This window comes from Orcinus orca, chromosome 5 (assembly GCF_937001465.1).
Source record: "Orcinus orca chromosome 5, mOrcOrc1.1, whole genome shotgun sequence".
Lineage (NCBI taxonomy): Eukaryota > Metazoa > Chordata > Mammalia > Artiodactyla > Delphinidae > Orcinus > Orcinus orca.
In genome coordinates, this window is record NC_064563.1 from 53,925,100 (window position 1) to 53,949,814 (window position 24,715).

Genomic DNA, 24,715 nt, shown 5'->3' on the forward strand with positions numbered 1-24,715 from the left:
ATCTAAAGATGTAACTGGCTTAGGACTGCCTCTAAGCACTAGGTCTAGATGTGAATTACTTATTGTAAGAAGAATCTGTATAAAAATCCTTCATGTTTCCTTGCCTGGCTTTTATGTTCACCCACATGTAAGCAGCTGAGAGCCGGTATGGCAAGATGGTAGAAAAATCAACAAATGGGTAGAGACATAATGGCTGCTGTTCGCTTATTATTCAAACTTGGATTCCAGTTATTAGGAGTTCAAAAAGGACCAGTGCCCTTAACATGAGACCCCAGAGAGATCCCTCTCCCTTCCTGCTATGTGAGGTTATAGGAAAAAGACCACTGTCTGTGACCCAGGAAGCAGGTCCTCACCAGATACTGAGTCTGCCACCAACTTCTCAGCCTCTAGAGCTGTGGGAAATAAACTCATGTTGTTTATGAGCCACCCAGTCTGTGGTATTCTGTTATAGCAGCTTGAACAGACTAAGACAGTACACATGGCAGTCTTTTTATTTATAAAATGTTTGAACAAACAGAATATTCTGTGTCCTAAAGAATTTAGCCCAAGATAACTGACCAAATTCTTGTTCTCTGAGCTCTTTTTCTGTAGCATGCCTCTCCTGTTTACTGTTCTGTCTTTAATATACTTTCAAATACTTCTTCAGCGATTTATTTCCATATATATATATATATATATATATTTTGCGGTACATGGGCCTCTCACTGTTGTGGCCTCTCCCGTTGCAGAGCACAGGCTCCGGACGCACAGGCTCAGCGGCCATGGCTCACGGGCCCAGCCGCTCTGCGGCATGTGGGATCTTCCCGGACCGGGGCACGAACCCGTGTCCCCTGCATAGGCAGGCGGACTCTCAACCACTGAGCCACCAGGGAAGCCCTCCACATTTCTAAATGACGTGCTGATAATGTTATTTACAACTTTTTTCAGCTGTAGATATTACCTACTGACCCTGGAGAATGGAAAGGGTCTAGTCTCTTACAGCAATCTCCTCTCTCTAGATCTCTCTTTCAAACATACACATCTCTTCCTCCCCATACCTCCAATATAGTTATATTTACAAGTTTTGGTTAAGTCAATATCCTGTGTTTAAATCATTATTGTTCATAGATGAGGCATGTAGTATACCATTATTATAATTCCTTTCTTGCTTTCAAATTTTTTTCACTTCCTTATTTTCTATGTATCTATCTCTAAGCACATGGAAACTTTCTGTTAGTGCTGTCAGTACAGTCAAATATGGCAGGTAATCTATTAGTAACATTTTATTTTTCTTGTAGGTACCTCTTCCTGAACCCTCCATTGTCCCACTTTGCCTGGACTAATTTCTTTCTCCTTCTCTGTCTCTCTCTCTATATATACACATCCTGCTTGTTCTGTTTCTCTGGAGAGCCCTGGCTAATACAGATGGGTTATAAAATACTAAGTGAAAAAAATTTTTCCGTTAGAACTCTGAAAGCCTTGCTCCATTGTCTTTTTTCTTTTCTCTTGGCCGCGCTGCACGGCATGTGGGATTTTAGTTCCCTGACCAGGGATCAAACCCTCACCACCTGCAGTGGGAACGTGGAGTTTTAACCACTGGACTGCCAGGGAAGTCCCCTCCATTGTCTTCTAACCTTCTAGTACTGCTGTAAGTCCCAGGCCACCTAATTCTGTGTCTATTACATGTAAACTGTTTATTTACTTATAATTTGAAAGCTTTAAGAGCCTTCTCATTTCCTGGGTACTAAAATATCATGTTGCTATGTCCTCTTGTGAGTCGTTTTTCATTCACTATATAGGTACTCAGTGAATCTTTTTAATTTGAAATTTTGAGGTCTTAATTCTAGAAACTTTTCTTGTATTCTTTCTTTGATGCTTTCTTCCCCTTCCACTTCTTAATCTTTTTCTTAAAACTCGTGTAACTTATATTTTGAACCACTTGGACTGAAACTTTTATTTTCTTACCTATTCTCTCTTTTTTCTTTTCTTTTCATTCTACTTTCTAGGACATTTCTCACGTTTGTCTTTCGACCCTTCTACTGCATTTTTTATTCCTGCCAATATATTTTAATTTCCAAGATTTTTTTGCTTGGTCTCTGAATGACATTCTCCAACCCTGTTCCATCTTTTTAAAAAAAATAACACCTATTCTTCTTTTATGGAAACAGTATTTCTAATCTCTCTGAAGTTAGTATATTGATAGTTTCTTTTAAAATTTTTTTTGTTCCACTCCTCATTATCCTTGTTTCCTCTAAAGTCCCTTCTTTCTGTTTAAGTTTCCTTCCCATTAGTGGATTTTCCCACTGTCTGCTCTAGTGGGCTTATCGACTGATGGGTTTCACTTCTAAGGTGGTTAGATAGCATGCTCTTTCCATGGCATTTCAAATATTAGTACCTCAACATCTTTTCTTGCTGGCCATTTAGTTTCTCCAAAGACCATCTTTCAATCTCTTGCTTGGGAGTATAAGCATGGCTGGCAACATTTGGGGTGCTAAACAGGGGAAGGAGGTGTCTGTGTGTGTATCAATGTGTCCTTATAATTCAATATTCCCCATCAACAGATTGGCTGTGCCCACCTTTCATCTTCTGCTGCTGTCAGGGAGGGTGGCTGCCTGACTGGGTTCTGGAGGATTTGCTGTTCATCAACTTTCCAACAATCCTCCCATTTTCAATCCCACCCTCCACCTCCACCTCAGATACACCTGGGACCTCAGGTCCTGGCCCTTTCTGAGTTTTGTTGAGTGACTGGATTGATTTTGATGACTTTCCTCACAGCAGACTTAGAATTCAGCATTTCCTGGTCAGCTAGTTCTGTTCCTAGTCATCTAACAATTCTTGTTCAATTTTGTTGACATCTCTTATCTGTTTTCTCTTCTCCTGGTCCCTTTGTCCTTGTAGGTTTACAGCACTTTTATTTCTTCATGGTTATTTTAATGGGTCTTTGGGAGCGAGTTCAAACTGGAGCCTAAGACTTTATTCTGAATGCATTCTTTGAACTTCATCAATCTAACTTTTTGGGGAAATAATGCAAGTATATTTAAGGTTCCAGCAGTGTCTTAAACTGGTCACAAATGCATCATCAATATCTGATGGAAAAAAACTAAATGAAACTTAACTGAATAATTTGGATTGAGCAAACAATTCCATGTCTTGAGACTTACCAACTTTGTAATGTATACAGCCTTCCAAGTCCCCAACAGTGATCCAGCCTTGTTTCTTTTCTACTTCTGGGTCATTGTGTAATATTCTGTTTCTTAACCATGAAAGATAGTAAACTCGTAGCTTATTCTTCTTTCCTGTTGAAGTAATAGAACTTTAATTTCAAGGCCCTGAGACAGCTTTTTCTCTCAATCCTTCTCCATCTCCATTTTATTTTATTTATTTTTATTTACACTTGTGTGTGTGTCTGTGTATGTGTGAAGCACAATAACCAGCGTCTCCAGCATCGTCAAAGTATTGCCTCTGCCAGAACTTACGATCAAAACAGGTCCAAGTGTTTTGGGCAAATAACCATTGCATAATTTGTCTTTACCTTCTGGTGCTTTCTATTTGAGCAAGGTGCTCTTATTCTCTCCTCCCAGTGCAAAGGGCAGTGTCTGCTCAGTAAGACCTAATTCTGTAACGGAATGGTTGATCAGTGTTCCAAAACATTCCAGATCTAATTACATGAAGGAGTTTTGACAACTGGACATTTTAGCATACTCATGTGTGACTACCTTCTACCCAACAGCATATGTTAATGCAGAGCCCCCCTTACTCGCCTCCTCTATTACTTTAAAGATGACAGCTGGTAGTAGTTTCATTTTACCAAACAGAAAAAGGAATTTCTTAAGGAGATATGAGAAACAAGTTCAATGACGGCAATCAGGGCTCAGAAAATAACCCTTGGACATGTTTACAGTGCTGAGATCCCTGAAAGGAGTGTCAAACAAAAAGAAGAACGGAGAAAAAGATGTATACTTGGAAAAAAACACAAAAGTTCCCTTTGGTAAATGATGGGAAAGAGATCATGGACTAAAGAATTCTTAGTATGATAAGGAAAGATCTTAAAAACATTGAGGAGTTTTAAATTGAGGAGCAAAATTTAATATACTGAGATTATCTGAGTACCAGATAAGAAGATGTCCCTTGGGGTGGCTTTTCCTAAGTGATCAGTAATTTAAGCCTGTGGGTTATACTTCTTGGGTACTTATTTTCCTTTCACTTCTCTTAGGTGTCAAAAAATGTTCCGTATTTTGCAGCTGTGATATATACCAGAAGAAAAGAATTCATTAAAGCATTGCACACTGGATTTGACAGGAGAGTACATTTATAACCTAAATTAAGGGAACCACGTGCAGTTACTATTCCTTTTTATAACCCAAAGCCTTGAATATGCATTGATTTCTATAGCTAGGATGGGCAGGAGGGCTGGTGCTTTCTCCTCTCTGTGCCAACACAGATCCGAGGGCAGTTCAAGAAAATTTGGCTTCTGTTTTCATTTTCTTCTTTCCCCACCTATGCACCTCATGATAATAGGAAATGGTTACACTTTTAAAAATGGGATGTGTCACTAACAACATAATGAAGTCTGAACATGGATTTTCTGATATCATTTCCACTTTTGGTAGGTGACTGGCAGATATACGGTTTTAAATTTGATTTGGGGGTGTTGCAGTCAAGAACGCATTACCCAGAATAAAGGAGTACACTGAATTAAACTCAAATGATAATACAAGAAGAATTTACTTGGCGAACCCTTATTTGGGGAGAATAAAAAGAGATGAAACTGAGCATTCAATGGACAGGCAAAAGAGGAAATTGTAGCATCAAATGAGGGCCTTTTCTCAAAACAGAAGTACAGCTGAAGAGTTAAACTTTATTCAAGGTTCAACACAAGAGGAGCCCTATGTTTCTCTTTGCAAAATAATGGCTGGTTCTCAAACTTGGCTGCACAGTGGAGACACCTCAGGAGCCATGAAAGCTTCTGAGACCTGGGCCACACTCCCAGATTCTGACCCGTTAGTCTGGGGTGCATGCTGGAGTTTTCACACCTCCTCAGGTGGTCCTAATGTGCAGGGGTACTGTCGGCTTCATACTGGATGGGATGGGAGGGGAAAAGAGGGGTATTATTTATTAAACTCCTTCAAACACCATCCGAAAGAAAAAACTTTCAAGAACATAGACTCCTTCAGGTTACATTTTTAACTTGTCAGTAGTAAGGCTTTCATTTTTGTCTCTTTTTTTTTTTTTTAAGCTCTTTTTGGGAAGTGGAAAGCTGCAGAGGGTGGCAATGATTCCTACCTTCCAATCTCCTTGCAGACTCAATCACCCAATGGGCCAGCTGCACTTGCTAAAATGTCAGTGAACTATAAACTAAAGCAGTTCTTATAAGAAAAGAGACCAGAGAAATTTCTGCTTACAAAATTTCTCACTCCCAGAAGCTTACATTTATTTATTTATTTTTAATTTAATTTAATTTAATTTTTTATACAGCAGGTTCTTATTAGTTATCTATTTTATACATATTAGTGTATATATGTCAATCCCAATCTCCCAATTCACCCAGAAGCCTACATTTTTATATTCTCCATCTGAGAGTAGATGGCAATGACTGGAGTACAGACACCTTAAAAGGATCCTTGCTGAGTCCCGGCAGAGGGTGAAGGCCCATATATACACAGCCGTGGTGGTATGTCTCTGTCTGATTCAGATTTCAGGCAGAGGTGAGAGACTTCCCTTTGAAGGTCAGAATCTCTGGAGTTACAAAACGTGGGTGATGTCATTCTGGTCCTACTGCCATAATTTATCGTGCTGCTCGTTGGCTGGGAAGGGCAGAGCTTACTATTCCTTCAGAAGTGACGTGATCACCTTTCCCACCTGTGCAGACCTGGAGGACTTGGTCATCCCAGCAACATACCTGATATCGTCACGAGGACATTCAGTCCCTCTAGCACATCCATCTGCTGAAATCGCCTCCGGTTGATCAGATTATAAACTTTGCCTTGCCCGCTTCGGTCCAAAAGCATCAGGCCATTTTCAGTTCCCACCAGGAGGTTTACACCTGCAAATTTAAGAAGCATCCCAAGACTGACTCTTATGGACTTTACTCTTCCGCATCCAGGGTCCCTTTAAAAGCTAAGAAACTGTGACTTGTAAATATAAACTAATGGGCAAGCAGGTACTACAGTAGGGAGTGTAGAAGTAGGAGCTCTGAGACAGTAATTAAATCACTGTCCCTCTGGTAATGAAATTAGTTTTCTTTTATAAAGTAGTAGCAGCATTCATTACACGTAGCCCTTTACTACCTAAAATAGAGTTCTTCTCAAGAGGAGCCTGAGGCACAGATGTGACGCTAGTTCCTTTCCTGTAACACCCACCCTTTTCTTGGCTCTCTCTATAAATCACACCTCGAGACTTCCCCAAGGTTCACCCCACTCCTATTCATGCAGTGATTTCTAGCCTACCCACCTTCTACATATAATAGAGTGCCCCATTCCCATACTCTTGGAAGAAAAGCCCTTCTTCCTTCTCACACCAGAGCTTAATTTACATCCCATACCTTAAGGTTCTGCTCTTTGTTAGGGAAATGATAAGCCAATTCAAGTGCAGGTATTAATAGCCCAAGAGGCACAGAAATATTGACTGTAAGGCAGGGGTCCCCAATTCCCCGTCCCCCACGGAAAAATTGTCTTCCACGAAACCGGTCCCTGGTGCCAAAAAGGTTGCGGACCGCTGCTGTAAGGGACTTCTCAGGCATCTAACTCTAGTCCAGCCCACCTCCCATGCAGTAATTCCTATTACAAAAACTCTGGTAGGTAAGTGGTCTTGTCTGGATGGCTACAATCTTGAAAATTCATCTCTAGGCAAATAAACACCCCTGACTCCCAACATACACACAGACACGTGCACACATTGTGAGTTCAGCCGTGCAATGGCCTATATTTAGGAAAGGGTAACTTTTCCACTGCTTTTGCTTCCTGCACATCTGTCTTCTAAGTAACGTGAATGTCTGCTCTTTCAACCACATGTTAGTCAATATGAAACAGGGTTATCTTGTTGTCTTCTAATAGTCTCTTCTCCAGAGGACAGAGCCTTACTCCCCTGAAATGGTTTCCAGGCTCTGTGCTCATCCGTGCTAATAACTCAAATGCTTTTGCCCTTATAAAATTGTGGTGCTTCAAACTAGGTGTAGTATTTTAGATGGGTGCAGATGAGCCATGTCCTTCCTTGATCTGCATGTCATGTTTATGGTAACACAGACCAGGATTTTGACAGAATCTCATCACACCTATACTGAGTCTGAGGTCAGCTAAAATCTGCAGATCTTTTTCACAAGAACTGCAGGTTGATGTTTTGAACTAAAAGGGAAGGCTCTGCATTTGTTGTCCTTTTCAAGTTTTATCTTGCTACTACTACTGGTATGGCCTTTGGCAATTCACTAAAATATTCTGTGCAGCTTTTTCAACTGTCACATGAAGGTCACGCCATTATTGCCCTTGCAGAATGTTGTATGGATCACAGAGACAGGACGTGGGGCACATCACACAGTGCTGGGCACAGCGTGGGCATATATTAAGTGGTAGTTAGTTCTGTTGTTGGCTTTAGCCCATCACTGTTATGTGACAAGGTCACTCTGAATCTCATTGCTATCCTGGGTATCAGTTCTTTCTAAATATAAAATTGTATCAGTTAGGGTATCAGTTCTTTCTAAATATAAAATTGCTCTTGGTCTCTCTTGAGGCCGAGACAGTCCCAAATCGGGTCTCTAACACCCATGATTCAATCAGCACTCTTCTGATAGTAAGATTCCTGTTTGAGGGTCAATTCATTAATGAATGGTAAAAAAAGCACCAACTTACCCCACAGAGCTGCACAAAGTATTTCTGAGTTGAATCGCTTCTTGTATTTTCTGATTTCTGGTGTGTCGCTATGAGGCCGAATGTTGGTTGGGTTTACGTTTACCACTGAAATCTTTCTTGCTTCATTTAGTTTGGCCTGTTCTTGCCTAAGAAGTTCGCTAGTAAACAGAGCTTTGAGAAAAAGAATCAGAGAAGTCAGTGGCATCTTAAAATATAACCAATGGAGATATGGAAAAGGGGCTTCAAATAACTATGATTTCTCCTTGTTTAGTGTGCATTATGATAAAGGCAAAGAAACACTGAAACTATAAATATTTTACACTTTTTTAGTAGAATAAAGTATGTCATTCATAAAAGCAGTGTTTTATCCGTTAGTAAAACAGGCTTATAGACACTACTTGAGTAGTTTAGGGAATTAATATTCATCTCATAAAATGAAACACACCATCCTCATCTCCTGTAATATATGCAGGACAGATTAACTTTTTGAAATTCCACATTATCAACTGACAAACTGGCCTAAGTTGAGTCTGATGATTAGTGAGTTGCAGAATTCTAGAAAGCAAGACTGTCCTCTCAATCAGCCAGACGTTTGAAGTGGGAAGCACACACCTAGGACTCAACACAACTCAACACGCATTGATTTTCTCTACTGCGTGCACAGCACTGTACCCAGAAATTGCTTCTGAGAAATGTGTGGTGAGTTTGGAGATCTCTGAGGAGCAGCTTTTCCTAGGGCCCCTGGATACCTCTGGGTTCCTACCAGAATCAAAATAGAAGAGATGAAAAAAAATAGAAAGAACTTTGTTTGAGGAATCCTATTAAAAAAAAAGTAATAAAAAGTCTTCCCTTTAAGACAGGGCCTAAGCAGTTAATGGCTTAACTAGTGAACTAATAATTAATTTTTTATCAGGTCGTATCAGAAAGGAAAACCAAGCTGTTTCTAAAACATCGGGGCCTTCTAGCTTACCGGCAGCTGATGTTTCCTCATCCTCTTCATCTGCATCAGTGGGAGACGTCTGGTACACTCTGGGGTCCACAAAGGGGGTGAAGGAGGCTTTGGTGCTGCTTCCCATGCCATACTAATCAATAAGCAAGAAGATTAAGAAGAGCAGATAGATAAATACTGTAGCAACAAACGACGCTAATACTACTTGGCTTGGGCTTTAAAATTATTAGAGACTCTTCAAACCATCCAACTGTGCACACTCTAACCCCCAAGTCAAAGTGTGTGCTTCTCTCTCCAGCTTCTACTGATACTGGTCCCTCACTAACCATTATGTCTTTGCAGGGTTTCATTAATCATCAGACTGCAAGAATTGTAGTGAGCAAATTATATTATGGACCATAGGTAGCACCTTCATATCTGATAAGATGGCTATAGTGACAGAGCCTATTTCTCCCTTGAAGTAAAAGCAATCTCCTACTGACCAAATGGTTTTAAGAAAAGCTGACACAAATTGGCAGTAAACTAAGTAAGCATAGCTACACAGCATCCTTCATCCTGAACACATGATCAACCAAAGACTCCCTCTTGGGGCCTTTGGGGCCTTCCATGCTGGCCTGGTGATGCAGGTGGATTGGTGTTGGCTCAAGAAGCCTTAAAATCTGCAATTCAGGGACAATTTCATCCAGGGAATGAAGAGTTTTCCTTTCCATGATAGTTTCCTTAAAAGGATACTTATATGCCCTATGTGGGAACTTCATGAAGATACTAGGTTTGCAGGCAATACACCTTAAGGGCTTACTTAAAAAATAATCTCAAGGGCTTAGAGAGCACAATTAAGATATGAAGTCAGAACTAAACTAGGGAACAGTAAACTATCAAGGCTTCATGTCCCAATATTCCATTTCTGAGTTTTGTCGAAGGAGCTTCAATAACCGTCTCCCAATTTTGTCTGTCATCTCCACTCCTACTTACACTCAAGTCCTTTTAATATTATAAACAGATCTGCACTCAGTATAAGAAGCATCTTTTTGGGGGATAAATGTCTTTAAGTTTTAATTTTTTTAGTTTTTTTTTCAGGTTTTTATTTAAAAATAAAACCAGTATCCCAAGACCCCTAAACACATAAGGAGAAAACCACAAAGGCCCAATCTGACTTTAATGCAAGATTTCCCCTTCATGTTATGAAATTAAAACCATTTCATCCTCCATAAGGTAGGACTACCCCTCCCAAACAGAGCACTTTCACAGACATTCTCTCCTTTGATCTTTAGAAGTCTATGAAGGAGGTGTGCAAGTATTGACATTCCCACTTAGAGCTGGGGAAGCAGCAGAATGTAGAGTAGGGTCTGACCGCACGGAGTCCTTGGTACCCAAAGTCAGGCAGAAAACAACTGTCCACAGTGCATGAAACTATAACAGTGCTCTACGTTCTTCTCCTTGCGGCAAAGTTCACCTGCTCTATAGCTTTAGAATCCAAATGATGCATCATAAAAACTCAGTGCATGGACAACCTCAAACACAGCGTTATAAACTGTATGCATTATAAACACATGTAGGGCCTATGTGTGACTCAAAGGACTATTTATGAAACATGGCCAAGCACTGTGATCTCATCCGAATGGTCAAGCTCGGTCAACGACATCTACAAGCACTTCCCGGCAGATTGTTTATTCTGGCTTTTTTCCCCCAGACTCTTTTCTGTGTAGGAAAGATAATATCCCACTTCTCCCTTTCTTGTGCGATTTGGAGTTTAGGAAGATGAACACTTTGAGAACGTATCTATTTTTATTTTTCATAAACAAATCATTTCAACCTTATTTCACCTAAGTCAAACTTAGTTTGACTAAATTAATGTAACTATGAACCTCAACTATTGGCCTTGGAATCTCTATAGGTTGAAGTTTCCTTTCCTGGTCTGGGAGATAGGAGGTCCCAGTTCTGGTCCCAGCTCTTGTCACAAAACAGCTGTGTGCCTTTAGGCAAGGCACTTAACCTCTCTGAGCCTCACTATTTGCTTCTGTGAAAACAGGCTTTGTTCCAGATGCTACCTGAGAACTTTTCACTGCTCTGCTTTTAGGATTTGGTCCATTTGATCATATGCATAAGTAGTTACATAGTATAATAAAACCCAACGAAACACGCTTCTGGGAGCTTGGCAAAGCCTCCTTCTTGAGGGGCCCGCGGTCTCAGAACCCCCTGCCGGAGGACAAAGCTGTCGTGGCTATTGCCCAGCACCTACTTCAGTCCCAGTGTCCATCTCCTGGGGGTGGGTGGAGACGCGCCCCAGGCCCTCAGTGGGGGTCCCCGCAGGGGAATGGCTCTGCTGCACCAGGTCCGGGAGGTTGATGTGGCCGGCGAAGCCATTGCTGTCACTATGGCCAGATCGCTTCTTCTCTCCAGACATCTGAGGGGGCACAACACATGGCGGCCGTTAGAGAGGGAAGGCAAAGGCCACAGAGTGATGTCACCCCTCACACAGCACAGCTGCGGTGGCCTGCAAACCGTCCCACTGGGGAGTGGGAAGATATTGATTTCTATTTCATCTAAGAAAATAAGAAAAAAGTTAAGCTTTGCTAATATTTAGTACATGGATTGACGCTGGGGCCTTATGCTCCTGCATGAAGGGCAGTCGGGGTCACATACGATGAAGAGGTGCCCTGTGGGAAGACAGGAATGCCGCGGGTGGAGGGGCACTACGGGGGTTGTGCATTGTGTGCGTGTGTGCTGTGCACACACACCAGGTCACATCAGCAGGTTACAAAGACACAAACCCACAAAACAGAAACGTCACCTAAAATACCGCTGAAAAGAAGCAGTAGGATGAGATGTAACACGAATAATTCACGCCCAGTGTGCTCCAAGAAAATGCAGCGATGATTCCCACATCACGAGGTCAAACCAGTGATTAACTAATCACATCTGATGAGAGTTACAAAGAAAACATGGAAATGATCTAAAGATTATTTCAAAATATGCGTTTACATTCACTATCACTAATGTTGAATCTCTCGGTAAGCAACTATGGTGGCTTGTGCCAGGAGCTGGTTAAAAAAAAACAAATGAAGTTATCATGATTGGCAAAGCATCTGAAATATTGTTTATAGCATCCTTTTCTCCCCCCACGAATATTATCTCATTTATTAATTGTGGCTCAGAGACATTAAATAAGCAGTCTAAGATCACACAGCCCAAGATGGGGAAGGCAGCAGAGCCCGGGAGTGTGCCTGCGTTGGCTGGACGCCACTGCCTGCTCCAGAAGCTCGAGTGGGCAAGCGGGGGCAGGAACCCAGTCCTCAGGCCCCGTGGCCCTTCCTCCAGAGCCATCCAGGCCCTTGAGGAATCTGTGCCCTGGGCAAAGCCTTCCTCTGAGGTTTGGGAGCGACGGAGAGACTCTGGGCCACGAAGTCAGCTGGGTCAGCCCTCCCCTAGGGGCCAATCCCTCCCACCTCGGGTCGGGTCCTCGCACCCATCCCCAGAGCCCACCTTTCCCCTCCCTTCCCCTTCCAGGATCTCCTCCAGGCGGCCACCAGAGTCGGCATAAACTGAGCTGTGGAGGGAAGCCTATAGCATTCCTTTTTAATGTCCTTTAAAGGCATTTTATAAAGTATATAATGTTAGTGCAGTAGGACAAATGCATAATTTGTAAACAAATAAATACACTGTGTTACGTGGCAGTCCCTGAAATTCTTACTGATAAGGTTGCATGACCTAACACATTGGAAATCATTGCCGTGGAGAGCAAAGCCTCCTCTCGAAGATGCTAGGGACCGACATACATAATTAAAAGAAAATCCTGCTCCCAAAAAGCCAGTGCCGATACTGTAGTCCTGGCTAGTATTGCACTTTCTGATTTCACATTTATATGACTGGCTCACTGAGGTTTCTTACAGCAGACCTGATTAAGTAATGATTCCCTCTTTGCCTTTTCTCTTTTTCATTCATTTGCCCAACATTTCTGAGTGTCTACTAAGTGTGAAGCATTTTGCTGAACATGAAGGAATCAATCAGAAGCAACGCAGACACACTCCCTGCCTTGTTTGGGGCTGGCATGGCAATAAGGCTTCGTGCTGTTTCTCTGACCACCTCACTGGCCTGGCTTCTTCCTTCCGGAGCCTGTCCTGGTCTTGCAGTTACAGCTCTGCACCTGCCTCTGGCTGGAAGTGAAAGGAGGCACTTTTTGGGGAAAGATGAAACAGACTCCCAAGTTCCTGAAGGGGTGCATGTAATTGATGTTACTAGGAAGCTTGAGAAATAACTGGATAGCCTTAGCGCCCTCTGTGTTTCTGGGCACAATACTTCTGGCCCACGACTGTCCAGGAGAGGGGCATTTTCTGGACTCATTTTGTCACAGTGCTCATCTGAACATTTCATCTTCTAAATTACATTTAAGGGGTTCAGCCCTACTTTATTGTATTATCCTCTATTTTATGTGTACCGGGCAGCTTCTCCCACCTTCTTACTTCTGTTCAAATACTGAAAAGCTTTTACCATTTCCCTCCAACTTTCCAGTAGCATAAATCGCACATTGTCTCTTTAGAGTTTTGTGGTCTCTCTTGTATCAGCAGTGTTCTGCCTCAAGCCAAAAATTAATGCAGACACAGTGGTTATCAAAGAAAGACCTGAAGAGGCTCAGAAGGGAAATGGCCCAGACAGTGTGAAGCTTGAAGGGATTCAGCAGTGACCCCTGAATCTTCCCACTTCTGAGTCATCACCCTTTTGTTCATTCAACCAGCACCCTCTAGAATTAAATACCTTCCGTGTGCCATTCTGCTGGGAACACAAAGATAAATGAACAGCAGCTCTGTCCTCTATGATCTCATTAACAGAGCCCCGAAGAGCTCTGCGATTTTCATGCCCTCACCAGTCCCATGGCGGTGGGCACTTGGATGTTCTGAGTATCAGTAGATGCTGGGTATTGTGCTGAACACCTTAGGTTCATCTCCTCACAATTCCACCGGGGGCTAGCTTATATCATCCCCATTTTACAGATGGAAAAGCTTCAGTGTAAGGAATTCAATTAACCTGCCCCATGTAACATGGGTTGTAAGTGGTGAAATCAGGGTCTGAACCAAGGCTGTCTGGAAGCAGGGCCCAGCTCTGGTGGCTGCTGTCCTATGTGGCTCCGCTCTCAGCCACAGCTGATTGACCGGTCCAGGAGTGGACACCTGAGCCAAGCACGATCAGATTCCCATTGGAATTTCCAGTTAGGCCTGAGAGATACTGGTCAGTCTCTGCTGGGCAGCTGAACTGGGATGTGGTGAACGCCTTGCAATTGGGAGGGTGGGTATGGAGACGTGAGAGCACGTGCTTGAGGGGGAAGAGGAAGCTGGTGTGTGGACAGAGAGAACAAGGGAGAAAGTGGAGGAAACAGAGATGAGGGTAAGGAGAGATAGGCAGTGAGGGAGCCAGAGATCTGCACACGAGAAGCTGCCTGAGCTCCCAATCCCTTTTCAGTTTCTGGTTCCAACCCCATACAGGGTCCCAACTTGCCTTCTGCCTTTCGATTCCTTCTAGGAAACACCTCTGAATCTCTGATACCTACCCCGCTTTTTTTTCTTAATCTGTTGTAAGTGGGTTCTTCTTTCTAGTACTTGTAACCGAAAGAGCCTTCATGACGGTAAGCTAGTATCCTCGTTCAGTGGGTGGACAGACCCTGGAGAGATACCAGCTGGGCAATAAGGAAGGTGTTATGGACAGAGGCCCATGGAGTCCCAGGAGAGGCTTCAAGGAGGAAGGGAAGCTGAGCCAGACCCCCAGGGGTCTTCTGGGTGAAGAGTGGGCTGCAGTGGGGGAGGCAAAGGAGCTCTTCCAGGAGATGGGTCCCTGTGGACAAAGTGGTAGATGACAGCTGGTGTGGTGTATTCTAGAAGGAGAGTAAAGAAAGGTCCTGTGGGGCTGTAGGAGGGGGAAAGGCGGAACCACAGGGGCATGGGTGTGCACTACAAGGGGGATTGCCTCTGACAAGACCATGGGTAGGAGAGCCAGCGTGCCCCTATAGAAGCATCTGGTCTACTCCAACAAGAAGTACGAGTTAAGTGACTCTCCTCGATGTTCATCTTGGGGAACTGAACCATAAAGAGTTTTTATTTTCTTATCCTTTTGTCATACTTTAATTTGTATTTATCTTTTTAATACTTTTAATGGATTTCAAGTCAGGCTGTTACTTTAAAAGCCCACATTTGTAAAAAGAATGCTTTAGAAATTGAGAGGACAAAAAGATTTTAGGGCCCGCCATAGATCAAATGCATATATGACACTGCTGAATGCAGTTTTCAAGGTGATTGACTGTGGTCATAGAGTATTGGAATGCTTTAAACAATATGGAGCCATTTGGATGTGGCTGGCAACTGAACCCCAAATATCCATGTCAAGGTATTGACTCTGTCCTGAAGATTCAAGCAAATCTGAAACCACAGTAGAAATTGGAGTCCTTCTATTTGGAGTCAGAGAGTAACTCATTCCAGAACATTTCCCCTCATGTTTTCCCAAGTGGCAAGGTCTAGTGAGAGAAGCCCTCTACACTTGCATTGAAAGTATCCATTCACCGCGCTGGGAGATTTATATGCCAGCATGACACAATGTCAACTTCAGCAGCCAAGTCCATTTTTCATTTCAGGCTTCCGTGAAAGGACTCTTTAAAGTCTACTTGAAAGATTCGGCAAGGCCATAAAACGAAATTCTAGCAAGTTGCTTTGTGAACTAGTCTTCCAGTTATAGCTCTACTGCCCATTATTATTTCAAAGGCCTTATTCATCTCAAAACTACAGTTCCTTTCTTCCTAACAAAAATGAGATGCCCTCTGCCTTTCTGGAGAGCAAAGCCTGCTATTACTGTTTTCCAATCTACCCTAGCTGAGGAAGGGGAATGACAGATGATATAGGTTTGTGTTTCAGAAGGAAGAGTGGGAAGCAATATCAAGTAAAAGGAGAGCTTGACGCTATGGAGAGGGTGAAATAAAATAGGTAACATTTATTGGATGCTTAGATGCATTAACTCATTTAATCCCCTCAATCATCTTGTGAGTCATATATTATTACTTATGAAATTTTATAGATGACAAAATTGTTGCAGGGAGAGATCAAGTAACTTTTGCCCAATGTCACCAGACATTACTTTCCTTCCAAGAAAAGACCTGCTTGCACGGTGATGATGAAGTGAAAAAGAAGAAAAGACGGATTCTAATGTGTCCAGGCCCTTCTTATCGGCACAGATACAATGGGGAAGTTGTGCATGCTGGAGGGACAGGTGCAAGGGAATGTGTGCCCCCTGCCCCCAAATGATGTTCCTAGAGTTTAAAAAGACAAAATTCCTCAAAGTGCTCAGGTGCATTTTTAAGTACATCTTCGGATTTCTTTGTTCTTTCACCAGTACAGCTTAATAGTCTTTAATGTTAATTTAACCAGATAAGATGATATCACCATTTCTTGGAACTACCGAGCATTTTCTACATAAAATCCACAAGGATAAAACCTCGGATGGGGAGGAGAAGACATAACAAGGCCACTGATGTTATTTGGATAGACCATTCATTTCTGTTTTCCTGTGGTAGGAAACATCTGGGTTTGCCAGTCTTATATCCTCAGGCTCAAATGCTATATTCCGATTTGCACAGCTTCCACTGAAGGATCTGGACAAATGTGATTAAGCTCAGAAGGATGCAGGAAAGAAGGAAGACAATTAAAATCACTCATCCATTTAGAAACACGGGCCCTTCTCCCTCCCTCCACCCCATTCCCTAAAATACAAGCAGTAAGCATCCTCTGTGAAAGCTCTAATATAAAAACCAATTAAGAAATGCACTTCTTCTACAGTTTTTATACCAACTTACTTCTCTTATCATCAAGGTCCCTTCTCTTGAAATACTGCTGCTGAAAGTGTCTGCGTGAGAGGTCTCCAGCCCGTGCGTGCCGACCATTCCCACATTGTACGGCTCAGCGCTCCCGGGGGCTCCTGTGGGTCTGAAATGGGAAGGAACAACATTCACGACAATGTATGTTTAGGGAACACCTGTTTCCTGTCCACAGTAATATTTTTTATTGTAGTGAAATATACATAACATGAAATTTACCATTTTAAGTGTAAAGGTCAGTGGCCTGAAGTACATTCCACTTTCATCTTTAATGCTGCACGGATGCTTGAACTGAGGTCCCACTTCTGCAGCGTCCCCTCTGGACCTACTCTCCACTCGGCAGCCAGCGTGAGCAACCGGGCTCTGCATGATCTCTAAGCCCTCCCTACCCTGTCTTTGACCAGCAGGCGCCCTGAATTTTGCACATGCTGTTCCCTCTGCCTGGAAAGCTCTCTCTCACCCTGGCTCTCGGCTGGTTCCCTCTCATTTACCTGATTTCATCTTATCTGATACTTTCCCCGAGAAGCCTTCTCTCACCACCCATCAGTGCCTTATCCCACTAGCCCCTCTTCTTTCTCTTCATCCTTTTTCCTTAATAGTTCCCATTGCAATTTGTAATTCTTTATCTTTTTGACTCTTTTAACTTTTCTATTCTCTCTCATTAGAACAGATACTTGTGAGGGCAGAATTCTTGTCTCTTTGTTCATCCCTGTATACCTAGTACCCAGCATAGAGCTTGGCACAGAGTAGGAGTATAAAAAAATAATCATTTCATAAGTGGGTTTTACACTATTTAGAGAGAAGAATATCAATTAAGGGCATTCTGGTATACCAGGCACCCATTAACGAGGCTGTTTAACTCAAGAGTGTCCAGTGCTTTCTAAAACCTCTGTAATCACCCCACACTGTGGTATATTTATTTCCAGTTTGTCTCTTGCTCTTGTGTTTAAGATACAGTGGGAGAAGGCAATAGGATCTTGACATCTCTGCCCTGAGAGCAGAGAATGAGGGTTGCTCTGGCCCTTGGCATAGAGCACAGCACTGTGGGAAACTGAGGACCAGGCGGGCAATGCGGCCCACTTGCAGGACTTCGGTTTTCAATGCTGGACCTATTGTTACCCTACTGTGCAGCCAACTCTCTTGTAAAGTGGGTTTTTTAAAAATAGGAAAGGCACCAGTATTTGTTTCTCTCAGGTGTATTAATTACATCTTTTACCATTTTGTTATTTTCTTTTAATTGCTTCTCATACATTAAAAAAGCGTCTCTGAAGAGAAATACCATATGATATCACTTATATGTGGAATCGAAAATACGACAGAAATGAACCTATGTACGTACGAAACGGAAACAGACTCACAGACATAGAAAAGAGACTTGTGGATGCCAAGGGGGAGGGATGGAGTGGGAGTTTGGAGTTAACAGAGGCAAACTATTACATATAGAATGGATAAACAACAAGGTCCCACTATATAGCACAGGGAACTGTATTCAATATCCTGGGATAAACCATATGGAAAAGAATAGAAAAAAGAATGTATATATATGTATAACTGAATCACTTTGCTGTACAGCAGAAATTAGCACAACATTGTAAATCAACTATACTTCAATAAAAGATAAATTTAAAAAAGTAAAAAGAAATGTACATTCCTACCAACAGTGCAAGGTTACCTTTTCTCCACACCCTCTCCTGCATTTATTGTTTGTAGATTTTTTCTTGTTGTTTTTTGTTTGTAGATTTTTTGATGATGGCCATTCTGACTGGTGTAAGGTGATAGCTCATTGTAGAGTTTTAAATTTTTTTAAATTAAAAAAAAATTTTTTTTAACATCCTTACTGGAGTGTAATTGCTTTACAATTGTGTGTTAGTTTCTGCTTTATAACAAAGTGAATCAGCTATACATATAAATATATCCCCATATCTCCTCTGTCCTGCGTCTCCCTCCCACCCTCCGTATCCCACCCCTCTAGGTGGTCACAAAGCACCAAGCTAATCTCCCTGTGCTATGCGGCTGCTTCCCACTAGCTATCTATTTTACATATGGTAGTATATATAAGTCCATGCCACTCTCACTTCGTCTCAGCTTACCCTTCCCCCTCCCCGTGCCTTCAAATCCATTCTCTACATCTGCATCTTTATTCCTGTCCTGCCGCTAAGTTCTTCATAACCATTTTTTTTTTTTAGATTCCCTATATATGTGTTAGCATACGGTATTTGTCTTTCTCTCTCTGACTTACTCAACTCTATGACAGACTGTAGGTCCATCCAACTCACTACAATAACTCAATTTCGTTTCTTTTTATGGCTGAGTAATATTCCATTGTATATATGTGCCACATCTTCTTTATCCATTCATCTGTCAATGGACACTTAGGTTGCTTCCATTTCCTAGCTTTTGTAAATAGAGCTGCAATGAACATTGTGGTACATGACTCTTTTTGTTTTTCTTTTCTTTTTTTTTTTTTAGCGGTACACGGGCCTCTCACTGTTGTGGCCTCTCCTGTTGAGGAGCACAGGCTCCAGACGTGCAGGCTCAGCGGCCATGGCTTACGGGCCTAGCCGCTCCGCGGCATGTGGGATCTTCCCGGACCGGGGCACGAACCCGTGTCCCCTGCATCGGCAGGCGGAGTCTCAACCATCGCGCCACCAGGGAAGCCCCATTACTCTTTGAATTATGCTTTTCTCCAGCTATATGCCCAATAGTGGGATTGCTGGATCATATGGTAGTTCTATTTTTAGTTTTTTAAGGAACCTCCATACTGTTCTCCATAGTGGCTGTATCAATTTACATTCCCACCAACAGTGCAAGAGTGTTCCCTTTTCTCCACACCCTCTCCATCATTTATTGTTAGTAGATTTTTTGATGATGGCCATTCTTACCTGTATGAGGTGATACCTCCTTGTAGTTTTGATTTGCATTTCTCTAATGATTAGTGAGGTTGAGCATCCTTTCATGTGTTTGTTGGCAATCTGTATATCTTCTTTGGAGAAATGTCTATTTAGGTCTTCTGCCCATTTTTGGATTGGGTTGTTTGTTTTTTTGTTATTGAGCTGCAGTAGCTGCTTATAAATTTTGGAGATTAATCCTTTGTCAGTTGCTTCATTTGCAAATATTTTCTCCCATTCTGAGGGTTGTCTTTTTGTCTTCTTTATGGTTTCCTTTGCTGTGCAAAAGCTTTGGAGTTTCATTAGGTCCCATTTGTTTATTTTTGTTTTTATTTCCATTTCTCTAAGAGGTGGGTCAAAAAGGATCTTGCTGTGATTGAATTGATACAGCCACTATGGAGAACAGTATGGAGGTTCCTTAAAGAACTGAAAATAGAACTACCATATGACCCAGCAATCCCACTACTGGGCATATACTCTGAGAAAACCATAATTCAAAAAGATACATGTACCACAATGTTCATTGCAGCACTATTTACAATAGCTAGGACATGGAAGCAACCTAAGTGTCCATTGACAGATGAATGGATAAAGAAGGTGTGGCACATATATACAATGGAATATTACTTAGCCATAAAAAGAAATGAAATTGAATTATTTGTAGTGAGGTGGATGGACCTAGAGTCTGTCATACAGAGTGAAGTAAGTCAGAAAGAGAAAAACAAATACCATATGCTAACACATATATATGGCATCTAAAAAAAAAATGGTTATGAAGAACCTAGGGGCAGGACTGGAAGAAAGTTCCAGGTGTAGAGAATGGACTTGAGGACACGGGGAGGGGGAAGGGTAAGCTGGGACGGAGTGAGAGAGTGGCATTGACATATATATGCTACCAAATGTAAAATAGATAGCTAGTGGGATAGCAGCTGCATAGCATAGGGAGATCAGTTCCGTGCTTTGTGACCACCTAGAGGGGTGGGATAGGGAGGGTGGGAGGGAGACACAAGAGGGAGGGGATATGGGGATATATGTATATGTACAGCTGATTCACTTTGTTATACAGCAGAAACTAACACAACATTGTAAGGCAATTATACTCCAATAAAGATGTTAAAATAAATAAACAAATAAATAAATGTTTTTAAAAAGTAGGAAAAAAAAAGGCATCTTCGGTTTCTTGGATCCTATCAAAGTCCAAGGACTTGATGGAATATTCAATCTAAGAAACAAGAAACACACCAGTCTTATGACATCTCTGGGACAGAGAAGACACCTGTCAAGGAGTTTTATCCAAAATGGAGAGGCAAAAATATGAAGAGGTGAATCCAGACAAAAAAATGTACAGGAAGACACTTACTTTGAAATTACTGAACTAGAGCAGTGGATTGAACACATTTAAGTACAGGTTAGAACTGATGTGTTTGGGAAGAAACTCCAGAGAAGCATTTTCATTATTTCACTCCCAGAAAGGAGCTATTAATAGTGTTCAAGAGACACGGAAAAAGAAATTGCTGTAATGAATTCCTGGTGTATTCCTAGATTGGCAAATCAGAATAATTCTCAAAACTCTGATTTCTTCACTCATTTATTTGAAAATTTGTTTTATCTTGTATGCAGTTTATTTTTAGTTGCCTTAAATTCTTGTTTAAGGTAAGGTGGTGTAAAACAAATAAATCAGTAAATGAAGCATTTGTCAAGAGCCAAAGTCTCCTAGGACAGGAGGCACTTTCCTTCATCACTCAGGCATTCTTTGCCAGTGTCAGGGGCTAGATGGACCTGGTGGCTGCCACCAGGCTAACACTGTACAATCAAGTTCTCTTTCAGAGTCTCACCTGAGTTCAAAGATTAAAGATATTTTGGCTCCACATCTGTTTTTACCCCAATGGTGTTCTGATTCTTTTTTTTAAATTTTATTTATTATTTTATACAGCAGGTTCTTATTAGTTATCTATTTTACACATATTAGTGTACACATGTCAATCCCAATCTCCCAATTCATCCCACCAACCCTGCCCCGCCGCTTTCCCCCCTTAGTGTCCATACGTTTGTTCTCTACATCTGTGTCTCTATTTCTGCCCTGCAAACTGGTTCATCTGTATCATTTTTCTAGGTTCCACATATATGCGTTAATATACGATATTTGTTTTTCTCTTTCTGACTTACTTCACTCTGTATGACAGTCTCTAGTTCCATCCACGTCTCTACAAGTGACCCAATTTCATTCCTTTTTATGGCTGAGTAATATTCCATTGTATATATGTACCACATCCTCTTTATCCATTTGTCTGTTGATGGGCATTTAGGTTGCTTCCATGACCTGGCTGTTGTAAAGAGTGCCGCAATGAACATTGGGGTACATGTGTCTTTTTGAATTATGGTTTTCTCTGGGTATATGCCCAGTAGTGGGATTGCTGGATCATATGGTAATTCTATTTTTAGTTCTTTAAGGAACCTTCATACTGTTCTCCATAGTGGCTCTATCAATTTACATTCCCACCAACAGTGCAAGAGGGTTCCCTTTTCTCCACACCCTCTCCAGCATTTGTTGTTTGTTGATTTTCTGATGATGCCCATTCTAAACGGTGTGAGGTGATACCTCATTGTAGTTTTGATTTGCATGTCTCTAATAATTAGCGATGTTGAGCAGCTTTTCATGTGCTTCTTGGCCATCTGTATGTCTTCTTTGGAGAAATGTCTATTTAGGTCTTCTGCCCAATTTTTGGATTGGGTTGTTTGTTTTTTTAATATTGAGCTGCATGAGCTGTTTATATATTTTGGAGATTAATCCTTTGCCTGTTGATTCGTTTGCAAATATTTTCTCCCATTCTGAGGGTTGTCTTTTCGCCTTGTTTGTAGTTTCCTTTGCTTTGCAAAAGCTTTTAAGTTTCATTAGGTCCCATTTGTTTACTTTTGTTTTTATTTCCATTACTCTAGGAGGTGGATCAAAAAAGATCTTGCTGTGATTTATGTCAAAAGTGTTCTCCCTATATTTTCCTCTAAGAGTTTTATAGTGTGGTGTTCTGATTCTATCCAAACATTTAAATCAGAAATATCTCAACATGGATGAATTTTCATGAAAAAGGTATTTCCTAGAGCTCTTTCCAATCCGACAATTCCTTAATTAATTTTCTATATATCTCAGTTAAATTCTTCCCCAATTTTTGCATTTTCATCATAATTTTGCTAAAATTACCATCACTGGTTCCAATCCTTTTCTATGTGAATGTTATAGCAAAAATTTCATACACCAGTCAGCTTTTTTGTCCATATCATCTTTCAAAGGCTCTGTGTTCACTACTTCTACCAGATCCAATTTTAAAGGTGTAAATTTTATTAAGATTTGATTCACTGTCAATTTTTAATCAATAGTGTTAGTGTTAACCACTGTCAGTTTTACATTTTGCTGAATATTTTTCTGAGACTATTTTTTTCCTGAGTCAATTTTATACTTTCAATTTTATGAGCCAGAACTGCTTCATTTATGATAAATTTTTATGGTGATCATTTTGGGCTGTTTTGAGTTTTATTCTACATTATTTCTACTAGTAATATTCTACATAGATTGACTAAAAGATGATAATCTATATTCCTTCCTTTGTCAATTTTCTTCTAAAATAGTGAGCAATTCTTCTTACTTTAAGGTTGTTCTATTGTGCAGGATTTGTCTGTTGTATTGTGAATCTTCTGTATATACCTGCTCATTCTGTGTACCTTGTATTAACTGCTCGCACCACTAATTTTTCTGCTACCATGTCGTCTGATATAAGGTAATGGCTTTTGATGATGGAAAATTCCCTAAATTTCTGCGTGCTCCAAAGTACTTCTCTACACATTTCTTTTAAAAGGTAAACTGCAGCCCACAGTTCGTGTTTCAGGGACTGCAGAACATTTTTAAATCGTAAAAGGAGACATCTTGCTGTGTCTGTTGTTGTTGATCACTTCCTTCTGTCCTTCTTACTCTCTTGGTTGTTCTTTCATCCTCTGTCTCTGTATGTTTCTTTTATGGCTTCAAGCTCCCAACTCTGCCACGTCAATCTTCATCAACCCCTTAGAAATTCTTTCGTGCATTCATTCATTCATTTACTTGTTAAAAGTTTGTTATGTGATATACATTGTACCAGACGCTAGAATATCTGAAAAATAAGACATAACCCTAAACTTCCAGAGGATTATAATCTAATGGAGGTTGAGAGACTAATAAGGTACATAAAGTGATTGGCAACAGACAAAAAAATTAGTTTAGCAATGCAGTATTTCTAACTCAGTAAGAAGGCTTAAATAGAAGAGCAGAGGACCAACGTCAGTCGGAAGTTATTCCTCTCCTTCTCCTTCCTGTGTTTTCACAATCCTTCTCTCTTTACTGTCTCCTTCTTCCAATCAATAAACAAGATAAGGTCTCTCCTGTCTCCCATTTCATTAAAACATCTCTCTTGACCCTAATTCTGTATTTACTACCCACACTTACATTTCTCTTTCCTTAAAATTCTCCTTGCAAAGTTCTCCAGTTTATTCCTTAACACACTCTGGTTCACTCCCCAGATGACTACTTCTCATACTTGACTTCAAGCACCTTAAGGAAACTCCCTAAGTCATTTCTAAGCTCTCAGTTTCAATGATTGCTCTTTGACATGGTGTTTGGTCTCTTGCCTGTGTCTGGTATGGCTGATCACTCCACCCCATTCTTCTGTACTCCTCTGGATTTTGAGACAACTTTCCCCTGGTTTTCCTTTTATCCCTTTGTTCTCTGTTTTCTTCATCAGCTCCTCTTAAATGCTACGGGTCCCCAGGATTCTGCTTCACTCTATATAACCTTTGTACAGTGTTACTAACAGGGAAAACTGCGGGGGAGGGGTAAGGGGGTGGGAGTCGGTGGAGGGAGTAACATGGGAACTCTATACTATCTGCTCAATTTTTCTGTAACTCTAAAACTGTTCTAAAGAATACAGTTTATTAATAATAATTTTAAAAGGCAATGGTTTAAAAACGCTAAGGCTAAAACAACTATAACATTTTATAGTTAAAATAATCCTTTGTTCTAAAAATTATTTTTCTGATATAGAGTCTGGGTAGGAAGAATCAGTTGTCTGAGTTTCTATAAAGACTGTGAAAAACAAAACACATCAACTAATTAGAAAGAAAACTATAGAAAATTTACTGTAATTAGGTCACATGTTTAGGACAATAATCTCTAATTGGATTTGTCAAA

The 24,715-nt window shown here is 41.1% G+C and overlaps 1 protein-coding gene across 7 annotated transcripts in view; it reads right to left on the reverse strand.

Annotated features, from left to right (window-relative positions):
* TNIK (TRAF2 and NCK interacting kinase) overlaps positions 1 to 24,715 on the reverse strand; it is a 414,289-nt gene that overhangs the window by 12,128 nt on the left and 377,446 nt on the right. For 4 of the 7 annotated variants that reach the window (XM_004270551.3, XM_004270550.3, XM_004270549.3 and 1 more), the window contains 6 exons: positions 16,598 to 16,727; positions 11,009 to 11,173; positions 8,791 to 8,902; positions 7,821 to 7,991; positions 5,879 to 6,022; positions 3,141 to 3,275 (listed from right to left, as the gene is read on the reverse strand). In XM_004270551.3, the coding sequence (XP_004270599.1) occupies positions 3,141 to 3,275; positions 5,879 to 6,022; positions 7,821 to 7,991; positions 8,791 to 8,902; positions 11,009 to 11,173; positions 16,598 to 16,727 (857 nt within the window). Of the gene's footprint in view, positions 1 to 3,140; positions 3,276 to 5,878; positions 6,023 to 7,820; positions 7,992 to 8,492; positions 8,580 to 8,790; positions 8,903 to 11,008; positions 11,174 to 16,597; positions 16,728 to 24,715 lie in introns of all 7 variants that reach the window. The other 3 variants (XM_049709762.1, XM_049709760.1, XM_049709759.1) reach the window with 1 other exon arrangement.